This window comes from Panthera tigris, chromosome B1 (assembly GCF_018350195.1).
Source record: "Panthera tigris isolate Pti1 chromosome B1, P.tigris_Pti1_mat1.1, whole genome shotgun sequence".
NCBI classification, from domain to species: Eukaryota; Metazoa; Chordata; class Mammalia; order Carnivora; family Felidae; genus Panthera; species Panthera tigris.
The window spans coordinates 115,032,254-115,048,787 of NC_056663.1; the positions used below are offsets into that span (position 1 = coordinate 115,032,254).

Sequence of the window (16,534 nt, forward strand, 5' to 3'; positions counted from 1 at the left end):
TTTTGAGCAATTATAAGTGTCCCCTTTTCCCCATGAGGTTGCTCGAAGTTAATTTATCTTAAGAATAAGTGGGGTGTGCTTTGTAAAAATGATCTTTTTTCTACTAGTACAAACCTATCTCAGATGAACCGAGAGACAATATTAAAGGTATGTGTGTGAGTGGGACTCCAAAAAAGAAAATAAAAATATTGCATCAGTGGTTTCTTCAAAGGTAATGAGAAAATAAATATATAGAAGACATATTCTATCATTCTGTGTTTACTAGATCTGAATGGGCTACACATGTTCTGAAGACCCCAGTAGATTTGCAAAGTTAGCAGATTTACTAAGCAGACAAAGAATTCCTCCCCCCCAAACCCCTTCATTCCCTCCTCCCAATCTTCTCAGTGAACTTTATATGAGTAGAAAAAATTTGTGTGACAGTCTTCTGGAAACTTGGGAAGACTGAGAAATCACCCCCTTCCCTGAAGTTGTCTCTTGAGATATATTTCTTTTCCTATCGTGTCTCTGAAATATAAAGTTCCTGCACAATCTTACATACCATTTTATTCTTCCTTCCTTGAATTGAAAGGAAGCATGTTCCAGCAGAGTGAAATTTTCATTTGGCATGTAGCCTATATATTGATGTTCCAAATGAAATTTCTCCTAGAACTTTCTGGCTTCCATGATTAACCATTCATTGCATTTCAGACCACATAACTCACAGTACATCACATTTATCTAAGGAATTTTTACTGTTTATATTTAGATGTAAATGGTCCAATCACCCATATATCCCACAAAAACAGTACACTGTATTCTTTCTTACAAAAATGACCTAGAATGCTTTGAATTCAAATATGGTTATTGCACTGGTATTTTGACAAATAAAGCTCAGCATTAAAGCAAGAGATTCTTAGTAACTTATATTACTCTGTAGAGTTTAAAAAGGTAAATTTTCTATCAACTGTCTCATATGCGTCTCAAAGGAGGCCACATTACTTTATTTTAGACTATATTCAACATACAATATTTGTTCGTGGCCCAGCATTACTTTAGATGGAATTTCCATGGGACAGTCATTTGGAATCAGCTAATTTTACAAAATTATTTGTTGTCTTTATCACTGAAAACTCGTTTCAAAGAGTAACTGAGGTATAAAGGCACAAACACTCTCAAGGCATAGAAATGATCCATTCTTCTCTGATGGGATAGGTAAAACTTAGTGGTCTGGCCAAGATTCATTTCAAAATTCAAAATGGTTTGATTTGCAGCTTTGGGGTCTTAGAAACATTTCAGTACAATTACCTCAGAGCAGTTATAGTAAAGGTGAATCCCACCTCATTCTCTAATGTCATCAGTAAGAGGCACATATATAAGTCAGAGCATCCACACTGATAATTGTGTACCAGCATCATTTGGAATGGAGAACCTTAATATAAGTGCGAAAACTGGGCAAATATTTCATTTGGTACCAGTAGAGAATTAATTTACAAAGAATTATGTTAATCTCAGAAGAATATATTTCCTAATGAGCAAAACGGAATAATCCTAAGAACAGAGACTTCTTTTTGAATCAGGTTTCAACATAACTACTACATTGGATGTAGAATTGCATTATTGGCATCTACTTGTCTTCCAGTCCCTTCTAATGATGGGAGGATCCAAGTTGAGACCTGTCTCCTTCCTATGCTGTGAATGCTCACACCTGCTAGCACAGAGATGTAAATATACCAACCGACTTGAAAAATCTTAATGTCAAAAAAAGTGGGTTCTATAAGTTCCTACATCTAATTTCTTCTGTTTAACAAATGCCCATTGAGTTTCCAGGCAACAGTCTGAGGTATAAGTTATGGACATAAGTAAGCCATGGTCCCGACATCCAGTAAAAGAAACAAACATATATTCAACCAATTATAGCACATTAAGAGCTCTATTAAAAATGTGAATGAATTGTTAGAGGAACACAGAGAAAGAAATGATTTATTTTCTTAGATGAAAGATTCAAGAATTGATTCTCAAAGAATAAAATGTGTGAATTTCATCTTGATATGAATTAGAATTTTCTTTTATCACGTGAACAAAAGTAAAAGCATTTACAATAGGAGAAATAGAAGAAGAAAAGATACAGAAATATAGAAGTCTACCACCTTGCATAAGTAATATTGAGTATCTTAATATGGTTAGAGTGTAGGAAAAGTCATAGGGAGGGAGATGCATGAATGAATGAGTGAAGAGTAGTGTAGATTGAAGAATGCCACTCAGAGGATCCTTTAGTTAATCCAGTGCAGACCATGTGGATCCCCTATAGATTTTGATTAAGATAATGAAAATAACAGGTTGTGTTTTAGAAACCTTGGTAGACATTCTGGAAGCTGGATGAGAGAAGGAAGCTACAGGAGTAATGGTAATTCATTAAACAAGTTATTGTTTTTGCCCAAATGATCAAATAAGAAAATAACTAGTTTTGCCGAAATTATACACATAGCTGTGACTGGATGTATTTTGTTAGATTTATATGGTGTTTTTTGTTGTTGGTGTTAGTAGTGGTGTTTTTTTGTTTTTTTGTTTTTTTGGTTTTTTTTTTCTGAAGAGAAGCCTAGGTTAGAGTCATTTCTCTTTTCATCTTTTTGGATTTTATGCCCATGAAGTAAGGAAATGGTATTTTTTCCCTTATCTGTCTTCGAGTTCATGACATATTATCTATCAGAGGCTTTGAAGTATTTGAAGGAGAATTCCATAAAGATCATAGAGTATTATGGTCTCTTTTGAACTGAGGCTTGCCATGTTTGCCTTATTTATGCCACCTTTGGATGAGGACCTACAAGATACCAGCTGTTGACCCATATTTTATATAAAAGTTTTTCTTCTTGAATAAATCAGAGGACCATTTCCTGGGACCAATTCCAGCAGAAAATATTGCCCATTGAAAAAATGTCCTGGATGTCAATAAGAATACCAATTCCTATAATGATAAACCTGGCTCTTGGAAAATTCCTGGCTCTTGGTGGTATTTTACTATGAATATCCAAGTTAATCTCTTAAAGTAGAAAGGGCCTTTCTAGAAACAATTTATATTCCTTGCTAGAATGCTTATTAACCAAAATTTCTTGAGCATCTCTACTGTCCATGGCTTTCAAATAGTGTGCTATTATAGGCATTTCCTTATTCCCGAAAACTGCTGCTCATGAAGATGTGTTTCTGGGCCCCTCCTAAATTTATGGCTCTTAAATGAAACAGACCTCTGGCAGTTTGATCTCTTAAAGTTAGGCATCTTTGATTTGCTTGAAGGAAAAACTGGAGAAGATCAGCAGGGCTTGGATCTGTTTTAATGTGACAATGCTTTGGCTAGAGTTTTCCTCCCTGTTCATTTTCTGACTCTTTAATAAAAAAATCTTTCCTTTCAGTACCCCAAATTTGAAGACATCTTAAGAATGAGATGTTTTAACCAGCCATTTTTGCTCTGCAGCAGCCCCCGAAACTTTTTTTTATTCTGTTGTAAGTCATTTAAAAGCTGGACAAATGGAGATATAAAATTTTAGTTTATTTTTTAGATATGTGTCAGTCACATGTTTCCTCAAACACTGCACGTTTATCAGCACACTGTAGTATATATTAAGAGTTTGGGCTTTAAATTATTTGATTTTATGTCACAATTAAATACATTTCAACAAATCTTAACTTTTTAGAGCTAACTGGCAAATCTTTTCACACATGTTCACGAATCTCTTTTCGATGTACATGCATATGTATGTGGTGTTTATGGTTGCTTTCAAAGTATGTAATCAACAACCTTCAGATATATTTTCCACACTTTAAGCTCAAATTACCTGAAGTAAGAAGTCATTGTGTAATGTTAGTACTCTGCTTTAGCTACTATTTATTAACTTTTTTTCTGTATTTAGTAAACACTTATGAGCCCCCATTTCCTCCAAGGCACTATATTGCATTTTAAAGCAATGAAAAGTTAGGTTTACTGTAGGGAATACCCTTGAAAAATTTCATTAAACCCTTCTTGTCAACATAGTTTAGAGTAAATGAAAACACATCCAAACTCAAGTTACTCTGTGTCCATGGAATTATAAACCAATAGGAAGTGGGTAACCATGTAAGTATTTACGTTGGGGTAATGACTCAACATTAGATATTTAATGTGATTTTCTATGGCAAGATGATTATAATATGAGGAGCTTATTTATAAATAAAAATTACTTATACCCAATAATCTAATATTTTGATTGCATTACTGGTTGTTATAACCAAGTCTCTGCTGCATTTGCAATATATTATTATAAAGAATGTCAAGCATAAACAAAAGTAAATAAAATAGTAAAATAAACCCTCTGTACCCACAGCCCATGCAGCCAGCATTGCTTTAAACATTATTTTTTTTCCAGAAGTTTGTGTGTGTTTGTGTGTATGTGTGTGGTGGTGAGAGATTAATGGGTGTGGAGGTATTATAATATAATATTCCATTTGAAGCTCTTGGGATGGCATCTAAGATTCAGCAGCTTGAAATTGTTGGTTCAAAGCATCTGAGAAAAACATTTTAAATTTAGGTTGCAAATGCAACCGCCCAATGGGGATTAATCCCCCTGGTAGATAATGACCTTCAACACTTATATCACCACCAACACTTGAATAGCCAAAGCAAGCAGGAAGAGGGGTATGCTTAGTACAGGATTAGTGTGATTAGAAGAAACCTGTTCTGCTTGTTTTATTCATCTGACTGTTTGTAAATGGACAAGGAAGGTGAAAAATAGCTACCATCCTGAATAACAAAAGTACATTTACCCACCACCCTATCCTTTTCCAGATTTGCATTAAAGTGTCTTAAATGTTCATTTATTTACACATGAAGAGAATTCCAGGTTTCTACACTGGGCTTTATTCTCAGGACAGAGTAGCTCTGTTGCTCTCCTCTCACCTGAGTTCCTAGTCACCAAACACGTGACTGTGAATGACAGCTGGGCATAGCTGAGAGCACAACTTATAATGAAAATCACAAACTGCTGATCTTCTATCAGAACCTAGTCCACTAATCTTCCAGTGTGTGACCTGAATGAGGTTCTCAGGCCATTTTAAGCCTACACGTAAAATACAGAGATGGCACATAAAAAACTTTTATTTTCAACTTCTCTTGAAAAATTAGAAAGTTTGGTGTCACTGAACTCACAATGGCCAAGTGACATCTTCCCCTTTGGACTGGCATGTTCTCGTAATAGACCACAGTTCCCACCTGACCAGAGTCATTCACCCATGTTCCTGTCCAAAAGAACTTGAGTTTGCTAACCTTGATCTGCAGCCATTAACAAGCGCTGTCCCCTCCGTAAACTCACTGAACAAATGAGCAGGCCCTCAGGGACAGAAGACCTATTAGTGGCTTTATAATTGGTTGTAAAAAATTGGTATTTTGAGCAAGGAATCAAGGCACGATAGATGTGAATTTCTAACATGTTAGAATATGAAGAGGAAATTTCCAAATAGATGACACAGAACCAGTTTGATACAGTTAAAACCCCTGAGGAATATTTTAAAAAGAATGAGAAGGGATAACAGTTCTTTTCAGATCTGTCATTGGTTGTTGGCCTTATTTATCTCAACGAGGGAAGGCTTAGAGTGCTTCCTTCTTCACCTCAAGCGTAGTGACGGGGACTTCCATGCGATCATTCAAAAGCTTGAAATATGTTCACTATGGTTAACTGGCATCATCAGAAGATGCTTAATTCATGCCAGAGAGGGGGAAACACATTCTGTTTGGATCATTGCCCACTTCTATTGAGCTTGGGACAAACAGTGTGTTTTCAGTGAATCGGATGTGGGCTACCCATGTAAGGGAGGACCTGTTTTGACCCTCAAGGAGGATGATGGATTCTAATAGCAAGACCCTGTGTGTGAGGTGTGGGCAACCTGAAGTGCCAAGGAAGAGAGTTCAAGTGAGTGATGGGGAAGGGGGAAGCAAATAAGAAACTGACCATCTGTTCTGTAACAAACCCCATAGGTTCTAGCCAGCTAGAAAGGAGGGAATATTTAATACAACATGAAATGTAGAATTATATTACATAGGGTGTGACATTTTACTTACCAAATTGAGCCTGTGTTTACAACTTCAAGTGACCTTGAGGTCTCATCAGGGTCAGAAGATTACCACCCCTGAGTACATTTTAAAGGGACCACGGTACACAAAAACAAAATCATGTTTTGATTATATTGGGAGTTGTGCTTGTTCCTTGTATTGTATACAAGACACCAACAGCACAGCAATGTAAGCATCCAGGCTCTGTGGGGAGATTGGCATATCGTCTTCAGGCTCTTAGACCTTCCGGTTTTCACGTATAGCTCTATAAATGTGCTGGTAGTCTGATCATCCGGGTCACCAGTATCTTACCTAGTACATCCTTCTGTTATTTTCCAAGGCTGTTGAAACTATAATTGACATGAATTTTCTTTCTTTTTTTTTTATTTTGCTCTGCAATTCCCTTAAAATTTTAAATTCTACCAACTTGTGGTTATTTTCACCGAAATTAACTTTACATTCTCAACATTTTTCCCTTGTTGCACAAAGTAGATATAAAGTAGAACATCCTTACTGATAGTCACTTACAGGTTATGGAAAGCAGTCAGTGCTTTTTTCCTATTGTTGAAGAGGGTTCCTGTCTGCAGACTTTATGGCATGCTCTAGTGTTTGTTTGTTTGTTTGTTTCTTTGTTTTGGAGGAAGGGGGAGGGAAATAAAAGGAAATAAGTATTTTGATACTTCTAGAAGTTTATATGCAGTTAGAAAAAATAAGTGAAAATGAAAGGTGTTGAAATTAATAAGGTTACAGTTGAAGCACCATGATTATAAAGAAGCAAGAGAGAACCAGATTTATTAGCATGTTATTGAGTTGCATGTGAAGTATATCCTTAGCCATTTCCTGTGAAAGAAAAGCTCAAACAAAAAAAAAAAATGTAAGAAAAATGTAGGTTAAGTCACCTATGTCAGATGTAATTGATACTTAAGAATCATAAAATTAACTAATTGGACATATTTATAGGAAAGAGAGCAAAAATAAATCAATTTATAATTCCCTGGGTACATTTATTTAGACTTTAAAATATGAAGATGGACATTAAAAAAAGAAGAAGAGAGGAAAGGGACTCTGGAAGAAAGGACCTTTGGGAATCATGAAACATTCCCTGAGCATGTGTAGTTGAGTAATTTGTACGTTTGAGAGAGAGTGAGACAATAAAAAATTAAAAAAAATTAAACTGATTTTTAAAAAATTACTTATATATCCACTCCCGAATTATATCAGAGATATAATTACTTTCTCAAATAGTTAGAAATGCATATCTTATTTAAGCAGTCAGGTTTTATTTAGCAAAACCTCTATTAGCAGTAAGAAGTAGGAAAGCATTGTTTTGAAAATATATTCTTAGCACCTAAGGAAACAGAGGAGTCTATAAAAAATTGAGAATGCTGATTCATTAGATTGTGAGTTCTTTGGGAATATTATATTTATACTCAGAACATAAAGAGACTGGTGCTCAAAAAAAAAAAAGACTAAGAATGAATGAATGGATGGATGAAAGAATGAAAAACTCAATGTGTAACCTCAGAACTGTTCAAAAACACACATATAAATCTGGCTTTACTCCCCTCTCAAGGTAGTTTCTTCACTCTTTGATTTATTGTTTTTGTTTGTTTGTTTGTTTGTTTATGGAATGTTAAACCTAGATTAAAGAGATTTCAGGAATTTTGTTTGATCCTCTTGTCTCAAAGGAGAGAGACCTGAGGGTAAGGCAGGTTAAGGTAACAAAACAGAGACTAATATAACACTGTATGTTAACTAATTGGTATTAAAATAAAAACTTAAAAAATAAAAATAGAGCACACACACACACACACACACACCAAGGGACTGTATTCAGAGCTGATCCAAGCATAGGCAGTGACCTCAATTTCACTTAAAGTTTCTCTTTTTGGGTGAGGGTATGTTGTCGCTGTTGGAAAGGTAAAAGGTATAGGAGAAAATTTCCTGAGGTCTGATGAATTCTTGCAGTTAGAAAATGTGGGGAATTTACCAAAGCGCATCTTGGGGAAAATTGCTCAAATACAGGCACGGTCATTAAAAATTTCCTTTTGAATCTTCTATTCAGAATCCTAAAAATAAAATAAGAAAAGCTTTAAGTGGAAATGGATTAGTCCATAGTTTTAAAGTAAGAACGAATGCACTTTTATTCAAAGTATGTGCTTTATTAAAATTGTTTAAAAAGTACCCACATTTATTATCATCTCAGTGAATGTAATTTGGTATCTTACACAAGAATGACTTTGAAAACTATGACTCTAGCTTGCCCATCAATGAAAGCAATTCTCATAATGGCCAAAAAATACAAGGCTAATACTACAGTATTCTTATAAACAATGACTAACAATTGCAGGATATAAATGGAAAAAATGCCATTTATGATAATGCAGTAGCTTTGAAACACTTGTGAGGGAGTCCAATTATAGTATCTCCTGCCACCCTTTCAGTATAACACTACCACCCATGAATGGGACCGTGTATCACTTCCTCCAGAACAATTCCATTCAGTTCAATCATGAAGAAAACCTCTTTTATGCAGATCCCCCACTTCCTTCCCTCTGATGTCCAGATCTTTCAAGCTCACTAAGTCACACAGCATTTCTGTGCATTGTTACCTCCTCCTCAATGAAGCTGTTGGGAAACACTTCAAAGGGTCTGTTCAGGAGGAGGAAAAAACCAGCAAGGGGGGAGGGGAAGGAAGGGAAATCAAGTCAGTGTTTGCCAAAACAATGAAAAAAGTGGGAGTTGGTGATAATGGTGGTGGTGATAGCGGAGAAGGAGTAATCTTTACTGAGCCAAATGAAATGGTTACCTGAGAGAAATGTTTAATTCATTCTGAAGAGAAAAATTGATTTAGGAGTTAGGTAATTACCTTAAATTTGTGAAAATGCATAACGTAGAAAGTGGTGTTAAGAGAATAATTCGGGGTGTAAAAGGGGAGTCTGAAAAAATGGGGAGATGCCTTTGACATCCCTAAACTTTTCAAAGCCTCTGAATTTCCATTTTAACTCATTGAGACACCAGGCATGTAGCATTAGTGCAAAAAACCAAGTCTGGACTCATGTGGCTACATTTGTTTGGACATAAATACTTGAGTAGAGGATTTCTCTCCAAGACATGTTCCTGGTAATAAAAACATAGCCATACTATAGAGATGTATAGTATAAAGGCAGATTGTTTTTAAAAGGGGGATTTCAAGGTTTACTGCAAGGCGTCAGCTACTCTTTAAGTTAAAATAATGTTTGACAGGTCAGTAATGAGACATGAAAGATTTAAAACAACAACAACAAAAAAAAACCAAGCAATTCTGTACAACTAAAGGGGCAGAAACAGAAACATCAAAGCTCAGGAACTGTATACATTGCACAAAGCGTTAGGAGTTTCTGTTCTCTTTAACATTTTGACATACGCTGTGTAGTGTGGTTAGAGCTGTTAAGGGAATGCAAGTTGCTTTCCAAGCACTTCTTTTACGGCTCATCATCTTTCCATGGTCGCGCAAAGGGCACTTTGAAGTTTCCTAGGAAAACGCACAAGGTAATGTGCTTTGCTGGGTAGGATAAGTACCAACAGAAAATGCTGATTAAGACATGTAGTATAATAATCTATCAAGTAGTATTTGTGTTTGGTTTAAATAGAATTTTGATCTTTTCACACAGGGATTCCAAGAGAAATCTCTTATCCTCCCTAGTCGTGCAGCTCTGTTAGGACTGAAAACCTCTTATAGGGGGCTGAGAAGACTTAGAAGCCGGTATTGGCAGGTTGACTGTCCAGTGAAAGGAGAATGTGTGCAGTACCTCCCAAGTGGTAGTAGTTGAACTCCGTATAGGATGATTCGGAAGGATTTTTTCATAATTCTTACATTCTTCTGCTTGATCATGTATTATTTGATTGGATGGTTTTTCATTTAGCTTTAGCAAATTATCAAAAGGATTTCTTACATGGAATAAGGTAGGTGTGATCATTTCTGAAATTGACTTTTTTTTTTAAATTTTTTTTTTAACGTTTATTTATTTTTGAGACAGAGAGACAAAGCATGAATGGGGGAGGGTCAGAGAGAGGGAGACACAGAATCTGAAACAGGCTCCAGGGTCTGAGCTGTCAGCACAGTGTCCAACGCGGGGCTTGAACTCACGGACCGCGAGATCATGACCCGAGCTGAAGTCGGCCGCTTAACTGACTGAGCCACCCAGGCGCCCCCTGAAATTGACTTTAAACATTTGGCAGAAATGCGTCTGTGGAGGAATGCTTCTTAGAGCATGTTACAGCTTCAGGGACAGGGAAACCTTTTGGTGTTCTCATAACTGACAAATACCCTGAGCCTGATTTCCAGAGCCAAGATATTCCTTGATAGTCAATGTCATGGAATGGAAGAAGCATGGACTTTAGAACCAGACAGTTGTAGATTTATATGCACACCCCACCATTTACCAGCTGGGGGACCTTGAGAAAGTCTAGGCTTTCTCATCTGTAAAATTGGGATAATGATGCTAATTTAATGGAGGCTTATTGTAGGAATTAAAATGCAATTTATGGAAAGCTTTAACATTTAACAAGCACCGGTTCTCCCGTGTTACCTTCAACAGAAGGAGAATTGATTGGAAAGGCTTCCATTTGGGAACCAGAAAAAAGTATGAACAAAATTGCAAGAAGGGAAACTATTCTTTCTCTTCATATTAATTTTTATTCCTGTAGTTTCAAAGCCTATCATCCCCAAAGCTTAAATGTTGGAATCAGAACAAATGAATGAGGGGATTATGTGGACTTATGTCTCTCTACTCCTTCTTATCATTTCTAACCTCCCGCCCCCAGCGTATGGTTTTACAAGTAAGCCATTTGGGGGATCAGCATGAGCACATCAAGGGTGTACACAGATTCCTCCAACTCAGCTTGTCTAATGCTGAACTTAGGACTTTTTCTGCCCCAACCCAAACTGAAAAGCTAGGATTTATCTTGGCCATCCTCTCTGATACTCTCTTCATACAACCCACCTGCAAGACCTTTTGTTGATACTTTTCATCAGCCCCGGTTCAGGTGCTTTTTCTGTTTCTCCTTTGACTCCCTCTGAGTTTTGGTATTCTTCGATTCTTTCTTTGAAGGGGCCTTGGAGGTCAGAGCCTTTTAACTGGTGTCTTTTTGTCTGGTCTCAATCTCTTCCAAATACAAAGCTAATTTTTTGTAACTCCTCTTGCTTAGAACCATTAAATGTCTGCCCCCAACCTTAGAACTTAAAAGTCTGGATTCCTTTGTGTAGTGAATGAGGCCCTTTATGACATGGTCCTAACCGGGCATTCAGCCCTATATCCTGCCATGCCTCACCTTGTTCCATAAGCTCCACTCATGCAGAATAACTTGAGGTTCCCATACTGCCGCTAAACTCTGCACCTTTGTACCTGATATTCCCTCTACCTGGATCTCCTTTTATCCTATTGCCCACTGGGAAATGAGATAGTTCAAATGTTACCTTCTCTAAAACACTGCCTGATTCTCGTGGCTTACTAACACCTGACCTTCAAAACCAGGGACAATGAATCATTCCCTTCTCTATGCTCCCTCAATCTTGTGTAGACACTAGGACTGCACTCACCCTATTGTATTAGATGTATTTCCACTCCTATGGAACTCTATGAACAGTGAACATATCTTTTCCCCTTTATGATCTCAGGTTGTTCCTCATATTAATTAAGCCTGGTTGAGCAATTGAATTTAGGAGACAGAATCAGGTTACAGGGATGTGGCAGCGCAGGAGAAAGATATGAGGCCACATTTACAACCTGGGAAAGAAAATAAAAGGAGAAGCTCTAGATTATTTAGGGTAGCTTTGGCATAGTGATTTTATATAATGAAAACCTATCAGTAGTATAGAAAGAAGAGTGAAAGAAAATTTAATGGCAAGTGGTATATTTGCTTCAAAATCCCAATGGCTTGGCCCTTAAACTTTTAGATCTATTGCATCAGGATATGGCCCAAACTGTTGGAAGAAATACACTCCAACTTGCAGTGGCTTACCTAAAATAGTAGTGTATTTCTCATGGTTCCATAACAAAAGTGTTTGTAAAATATCGGGAGATAGAGAAGGAGTGGTCACTTTGACAGTGGCACTGAGGGAGGCTTTGCAAAAGAAGAGGTAATTTATTTGGTTGAAACTTGAAGAATGCTTATGACTTCAACAGGTTAAAAAAAAGTCAGGAAAAAGACCCTCCGGTAGAGAGAATAGCATGAAAAAAGCAGATTAATGAAACACATGCAGTGTCCAGGGGAATGCAAATAATTTGGTATGAAGAAGTGAGAAAGTGGTGAGAATTTATACTGATCAGGTATGTGGGAACCACATTGTGAAAGTCTTAAATGGTAAATTGGGTAGTTAGGCTTATGGGAAGTCTATATGGAATGTCCCAAATGAGAAGCCACATAAGGCTTTTGATCCAAGTGGTGACGTGATCATAGCTATAATATACAAGGATCCTTCAGATGGCAGTGGAAGGAATGGCTTATTACTATATGGTTATATGGCCCCCTGGTCATTTCTATGGCACATATTCCGGATAGATTTTTCTAAATCCCAACAGAGAGAAGAGTTATTTTGTCTGGTATAGCATAAAAGCTGGAATGAGTGCCTCAGCATTCCCATCCTCATTCAAACATCAGAATACCTTGGGGAGGAAAAGTTCAGATGGGGAAGTGTCTCCTTCTAGGCCTGGTGGGAAGAGCAGGATATAATTATCTTTATACAATGAGACACACCAAGAGTTGAACGGCTCACTTAAAATCCAAGCAAACTTAAAATGTATGACCGTAAACTACATGCCCCCCAGTCTATCCACAAAAAAAGATTTGGCTGTGTACTCTTTCCTTGGGGGTGGGGAAAAGAATATAGTATATATTTCTTCACACATCTAAAGATTCCTTTGAACTCATTTTACTTATATCCCTACACAATTTTATTTGAAGGCTGCAGTGCCCACAAATCCATGCAGATAATTTACATTTTGATGTAAGCAATTTCATAAAAATTTTTCCTGTCTGGATTTTGGGCCAAAATTTTTGGTCAGAGAGGAATGAGTCATAGGCTCATAAAAGAGAGACATTTGGGTCATCAGTGATATTAGTAAAATGCTGAACCTATGACAGTTTTCAGATTTTAGTTGGTTACTTTTTAATATCCAAACCCATCTTGTATTTTCCCAGGCTAAAGAAACTGAAGAGAAGATCCCTGCTAGCTGTTTTCATATACCTACTGGAACCTTATTTCCCGAAGAAGCAGTGAAGCCCACGAGTTTATACAAAGGTGATGTCACCGTAGAAAGATCACAGTGAATTTTATAAAACCAAGTCTAAAAGAAATTTAGGCTTTGGATACATAGAAGAAATGTGAAGATTTTGCTGGTTGGCTGAACAGGATATATAATAAAAAGCAGACATTTATTCACAAATATTTAAGTGCTTCTTACAAAATGTTAAACAGAGCTAGGTACTTAGTAGATCTTGAAGAAGGGGTATCTTTCCTGGATAGACCAGGAAAGAGAAGTGAAAAGTAGAATGTGGAGGGCCTCACACAGCTAGCTAAGGCATTTCTAATTTCTCTTGGAGGCAATAATGAATCATGCAGGAGAGCATGTTTGAAAGATTAATCCAGGAGCATTATCAGATAATTGGGGAAAGGGAAGAGAAAGAAGGCAGATGAGCAGTTGAGGGAGGCTTGCATAGTAGTCTCAGCACGGGGGAACAGAATCAAATATTGGCTTAGAGATTATTTTTTAAAAATTGCCAGAAGATACATGAATATATTCTTTGTTTGAGACTTGATCACACAAAAATTTTTAGGGGAAGATTTCTATGCCAACTTGGTTTAATAAGAACAAAAGTAGTGTCAGTCAACCAGGTATTAGGAAAAAGATATTCCTGTTAGGTCGAGAAGTTCATGCCTTTCTGCTGAACTATCATTATGAACAGCTTATTTAAAATTAAGTGTTGTCTAGGATTAAAAGTGTGAAAACCAAGACTTGATTTTACAAACCATAAAAGCCATGTGGGATCTGTGACCATACTCATTTGAGAAACATGGAGTTCCTGGTCTTGGATCAAACAAATGGGAAGAGAGCAAAAGAGAGAGGAAGTTGGTCAGGGAATCCAACCATGATTACAAGCATAGCAGGGTTTGCACCAAGGAAGAGTAGGCATATGAACAAGCCCAGCTCTTTTGCAGGTCTCCAGAGGAAAGCTGACAAGTCTTAAATAGCCAAGTGTACATACCAATGATGGTTCAGACAAAGGCTCACAATGGTTGACATTTTCTCTGACAGGACACCACCCTCACTCCCATGTGAATTGCTCCTTGCATTTCTTTTGCCTTTATAGCATTTATCAAAGCTAGTGATTATACATGTCTGTGATTATGTGATAAATGTCTGTCTTGCCTATTGGGCTATAAGTTTAATAATGGAATAATGGAAGGCACCGTGGCTGTTTTGCTCACCATGGTATTCCCAGCAACAATGAGAGTGTCTGGCACATATGTTATTCTTTTACTTTTTAATTTTTTTTTCAATGATTATTTATTTTTGAGAGACAGAGCATGAGTGGGGAGGGGCAGAGAGAGAGGGAGACACAGAATATGAAGCAGGCTCCAGGCTCTGATCTGTCAGCACAGAGCCTGATCAGGCTCAAACTCACAAACCATGAAATCATGACCTGAGCTGAAGTGGGACGCTTAACCGACTGAATCACTCAGGCTCCCCTGTTATTCTTAATAAATATCTTTTGGGAAGATTAATGCGTAACACTGTTTTTTTTTTTTTTTTTTGGCCGGGGCAGGCAGGTTTTATTCCAAGCGCCAGACAGTGGTGGTCCCCCCCTCCTCCCTCGGAATGCTTCTGGGACAGAGGAAGAGCCTGGCTTGGTGGAGCCTGGGAGCCGGCGGCGGCTCAGAGCAGGAAGGGGATGATGGGCATGCGCAGAGGCGGGTAGTCCCGGAACTCCTTCAGGTAGCTGCGGTGCTTGCCCTTGGCCCAGATGGTCACCTGAGTGAAGCCCACCAGGGAGAAGAGGGCCACTGGGAGACACTGTGTCATGATGGCAAAGCCAATCCAGGATCCCACCTCGTACGTATAGTTGGGGCAGGACACCAGCAGGAAGAGCCAGGTGAAGGGGTTCTTGGAGGGGTATGGGATCTTCCTGGTCTTGGACCCAGCTGGCCGCAGGTCCCGCAGGGCCATGTGGATGGAAAAGTTGCCAAGCTGGCAGATCACGAAGATGGCGAGGGCCAGTTTCACCTGCTGAGCTCCATAGGTGGGGGGTGTGTAGAGAGGGTGGTTAATGTAATAGGCCATCCATGCGGCGAAGCCCCAGTAGTAGGTGCAGTTCTTGAAGATGTTGCGCAGGGGCATGGTGCCGTGGGAGAAGCGGTGCACGAAGAGCGTCTCCAGCAGACGCTTGATGTAGTGGAATGAGTGGCAGATGCAGGCAAGGTGCACCACCATGTGCCGGCTGGACGTGAAGTCATACTTGTGGCTGTAGATGAAGGGCACCCGGAAGTAGAAGAGCAGGTAGATGAAAAGGGGCCCTGCGTACTCGGTCAGGAAGACCGTCACCCAGCTGATCTGGGCCCCCAGGTCCCGGAAGTAGAGTGTGGCCGTGGTGCCCACAGGCAGCTTCTGCAGGACGTCCTCATCCTTCAGGGACTTGCCCTTGGGGTCCAGGCGGAGGGACTGGTGGGCAGGGTACCACTGTGGATGGGTCTTGGTGAAGAGGTTCTTGATCTCGGCAATGGTGGCATGGGGCTCCACCTTGTCCAGGAAGCACAGCTTCTCTCGCGTCTTCGCGTCCAGAATCTCCACCTCATAGTGTTTCATGGCTTCTTCACACAACCCCTACTAATCCTGCTGCTGCTGCTGCCTACCTGCGCGCGACAAGGAACAGGCTCCCTGTTATTCCTCCAATATTATTAATATTCCTCCAAATATTATATATATAAATATATAATTATATATTATATATATAATATATATAATTATATAATTATATATATAATATATAATTATATATTATATATATTATATATATAATATTCCTCCAAATATTAAATATCTATGACTAATTGGCAAACTAGTCTCAAATAATCAGCATTAGGTACTGTGTATTGATAATTTTGAAGACTGTCAATGTTCACATGTCAGAGAAGAATGAGGAAAATGAAATGACAAATAGCAATATTTGAAGGGCTCACCAATCTATGAAAAGAGGCGCAGAAGGGATTGTGAAAAATCCACTATTCTGTTTCACTTTATGAACATTATCAAATTATAAAGTGGTCAAGGTAGTGAAAATTAAAAGTGGAACTAATGGGCATATACACTATGGTGAGGAAAGCAATGTCATTTTCATAAAAGGAAGTTATAGGGGCACCTGGGTGGCTCAGTCGGTTAAGTGGCCGACTTCGGCTCAGGTCATGATCTCGCGGTCCGTGAGTTCGAGCCCCGCGTGGGG

The 16,534-nt window shown here is 38.4% G+C and overlaps 1 protein-coding gene and 1 long non-coding RNA gene across 3 annotated transcripts; both read right to left on the minus strand.

Annotated features, from left to right (window-relative positions):
* Window positions 1-7,868: 7,868 nt before the first annotated feature.
* LOC122237700 lies at window positions 7,869-11,266 on the minus strand. 2 transcript variants are annotated; one of them, XR_006216308.1, is made up of 3 exons: window positions 11,041-11,266; window positions 9,462-9,569; window positions 7,869-8,124 (listed from the first exon to the last, which is right to left on the minus strand). It is a non-coding gene; the product is annotated as an uncharacterized LOC122237700 (long non-coding RNA). The 2 variants fall into 2 exon arrangements; XR_006216309.1 differs by lacking the exon at window positions 9,462-9,569.
* A 3,592-nt stretch (window positions 11,267-14,858) lies between these two features.
* On the minus strand, window positions 14,859-15,968 carry LOC102948536 (very-long-chain enoyl-CoA reductase). Its single transcript, XM_042982698.1, has one exon. The coding sequence runs from the start codon at window positions 15,898-15,900 to the stop codon at window positions 14,974-14,976; it is 927 nt and encodes a 308-aa protein (XP_042838632.1). The 5' UTR covers window positions 15,901-15,968; the 3' UTR covers window positions 14,859-14,973.
* Window positions 15,969-16,534: the final 566 nt, after the last annotated feature.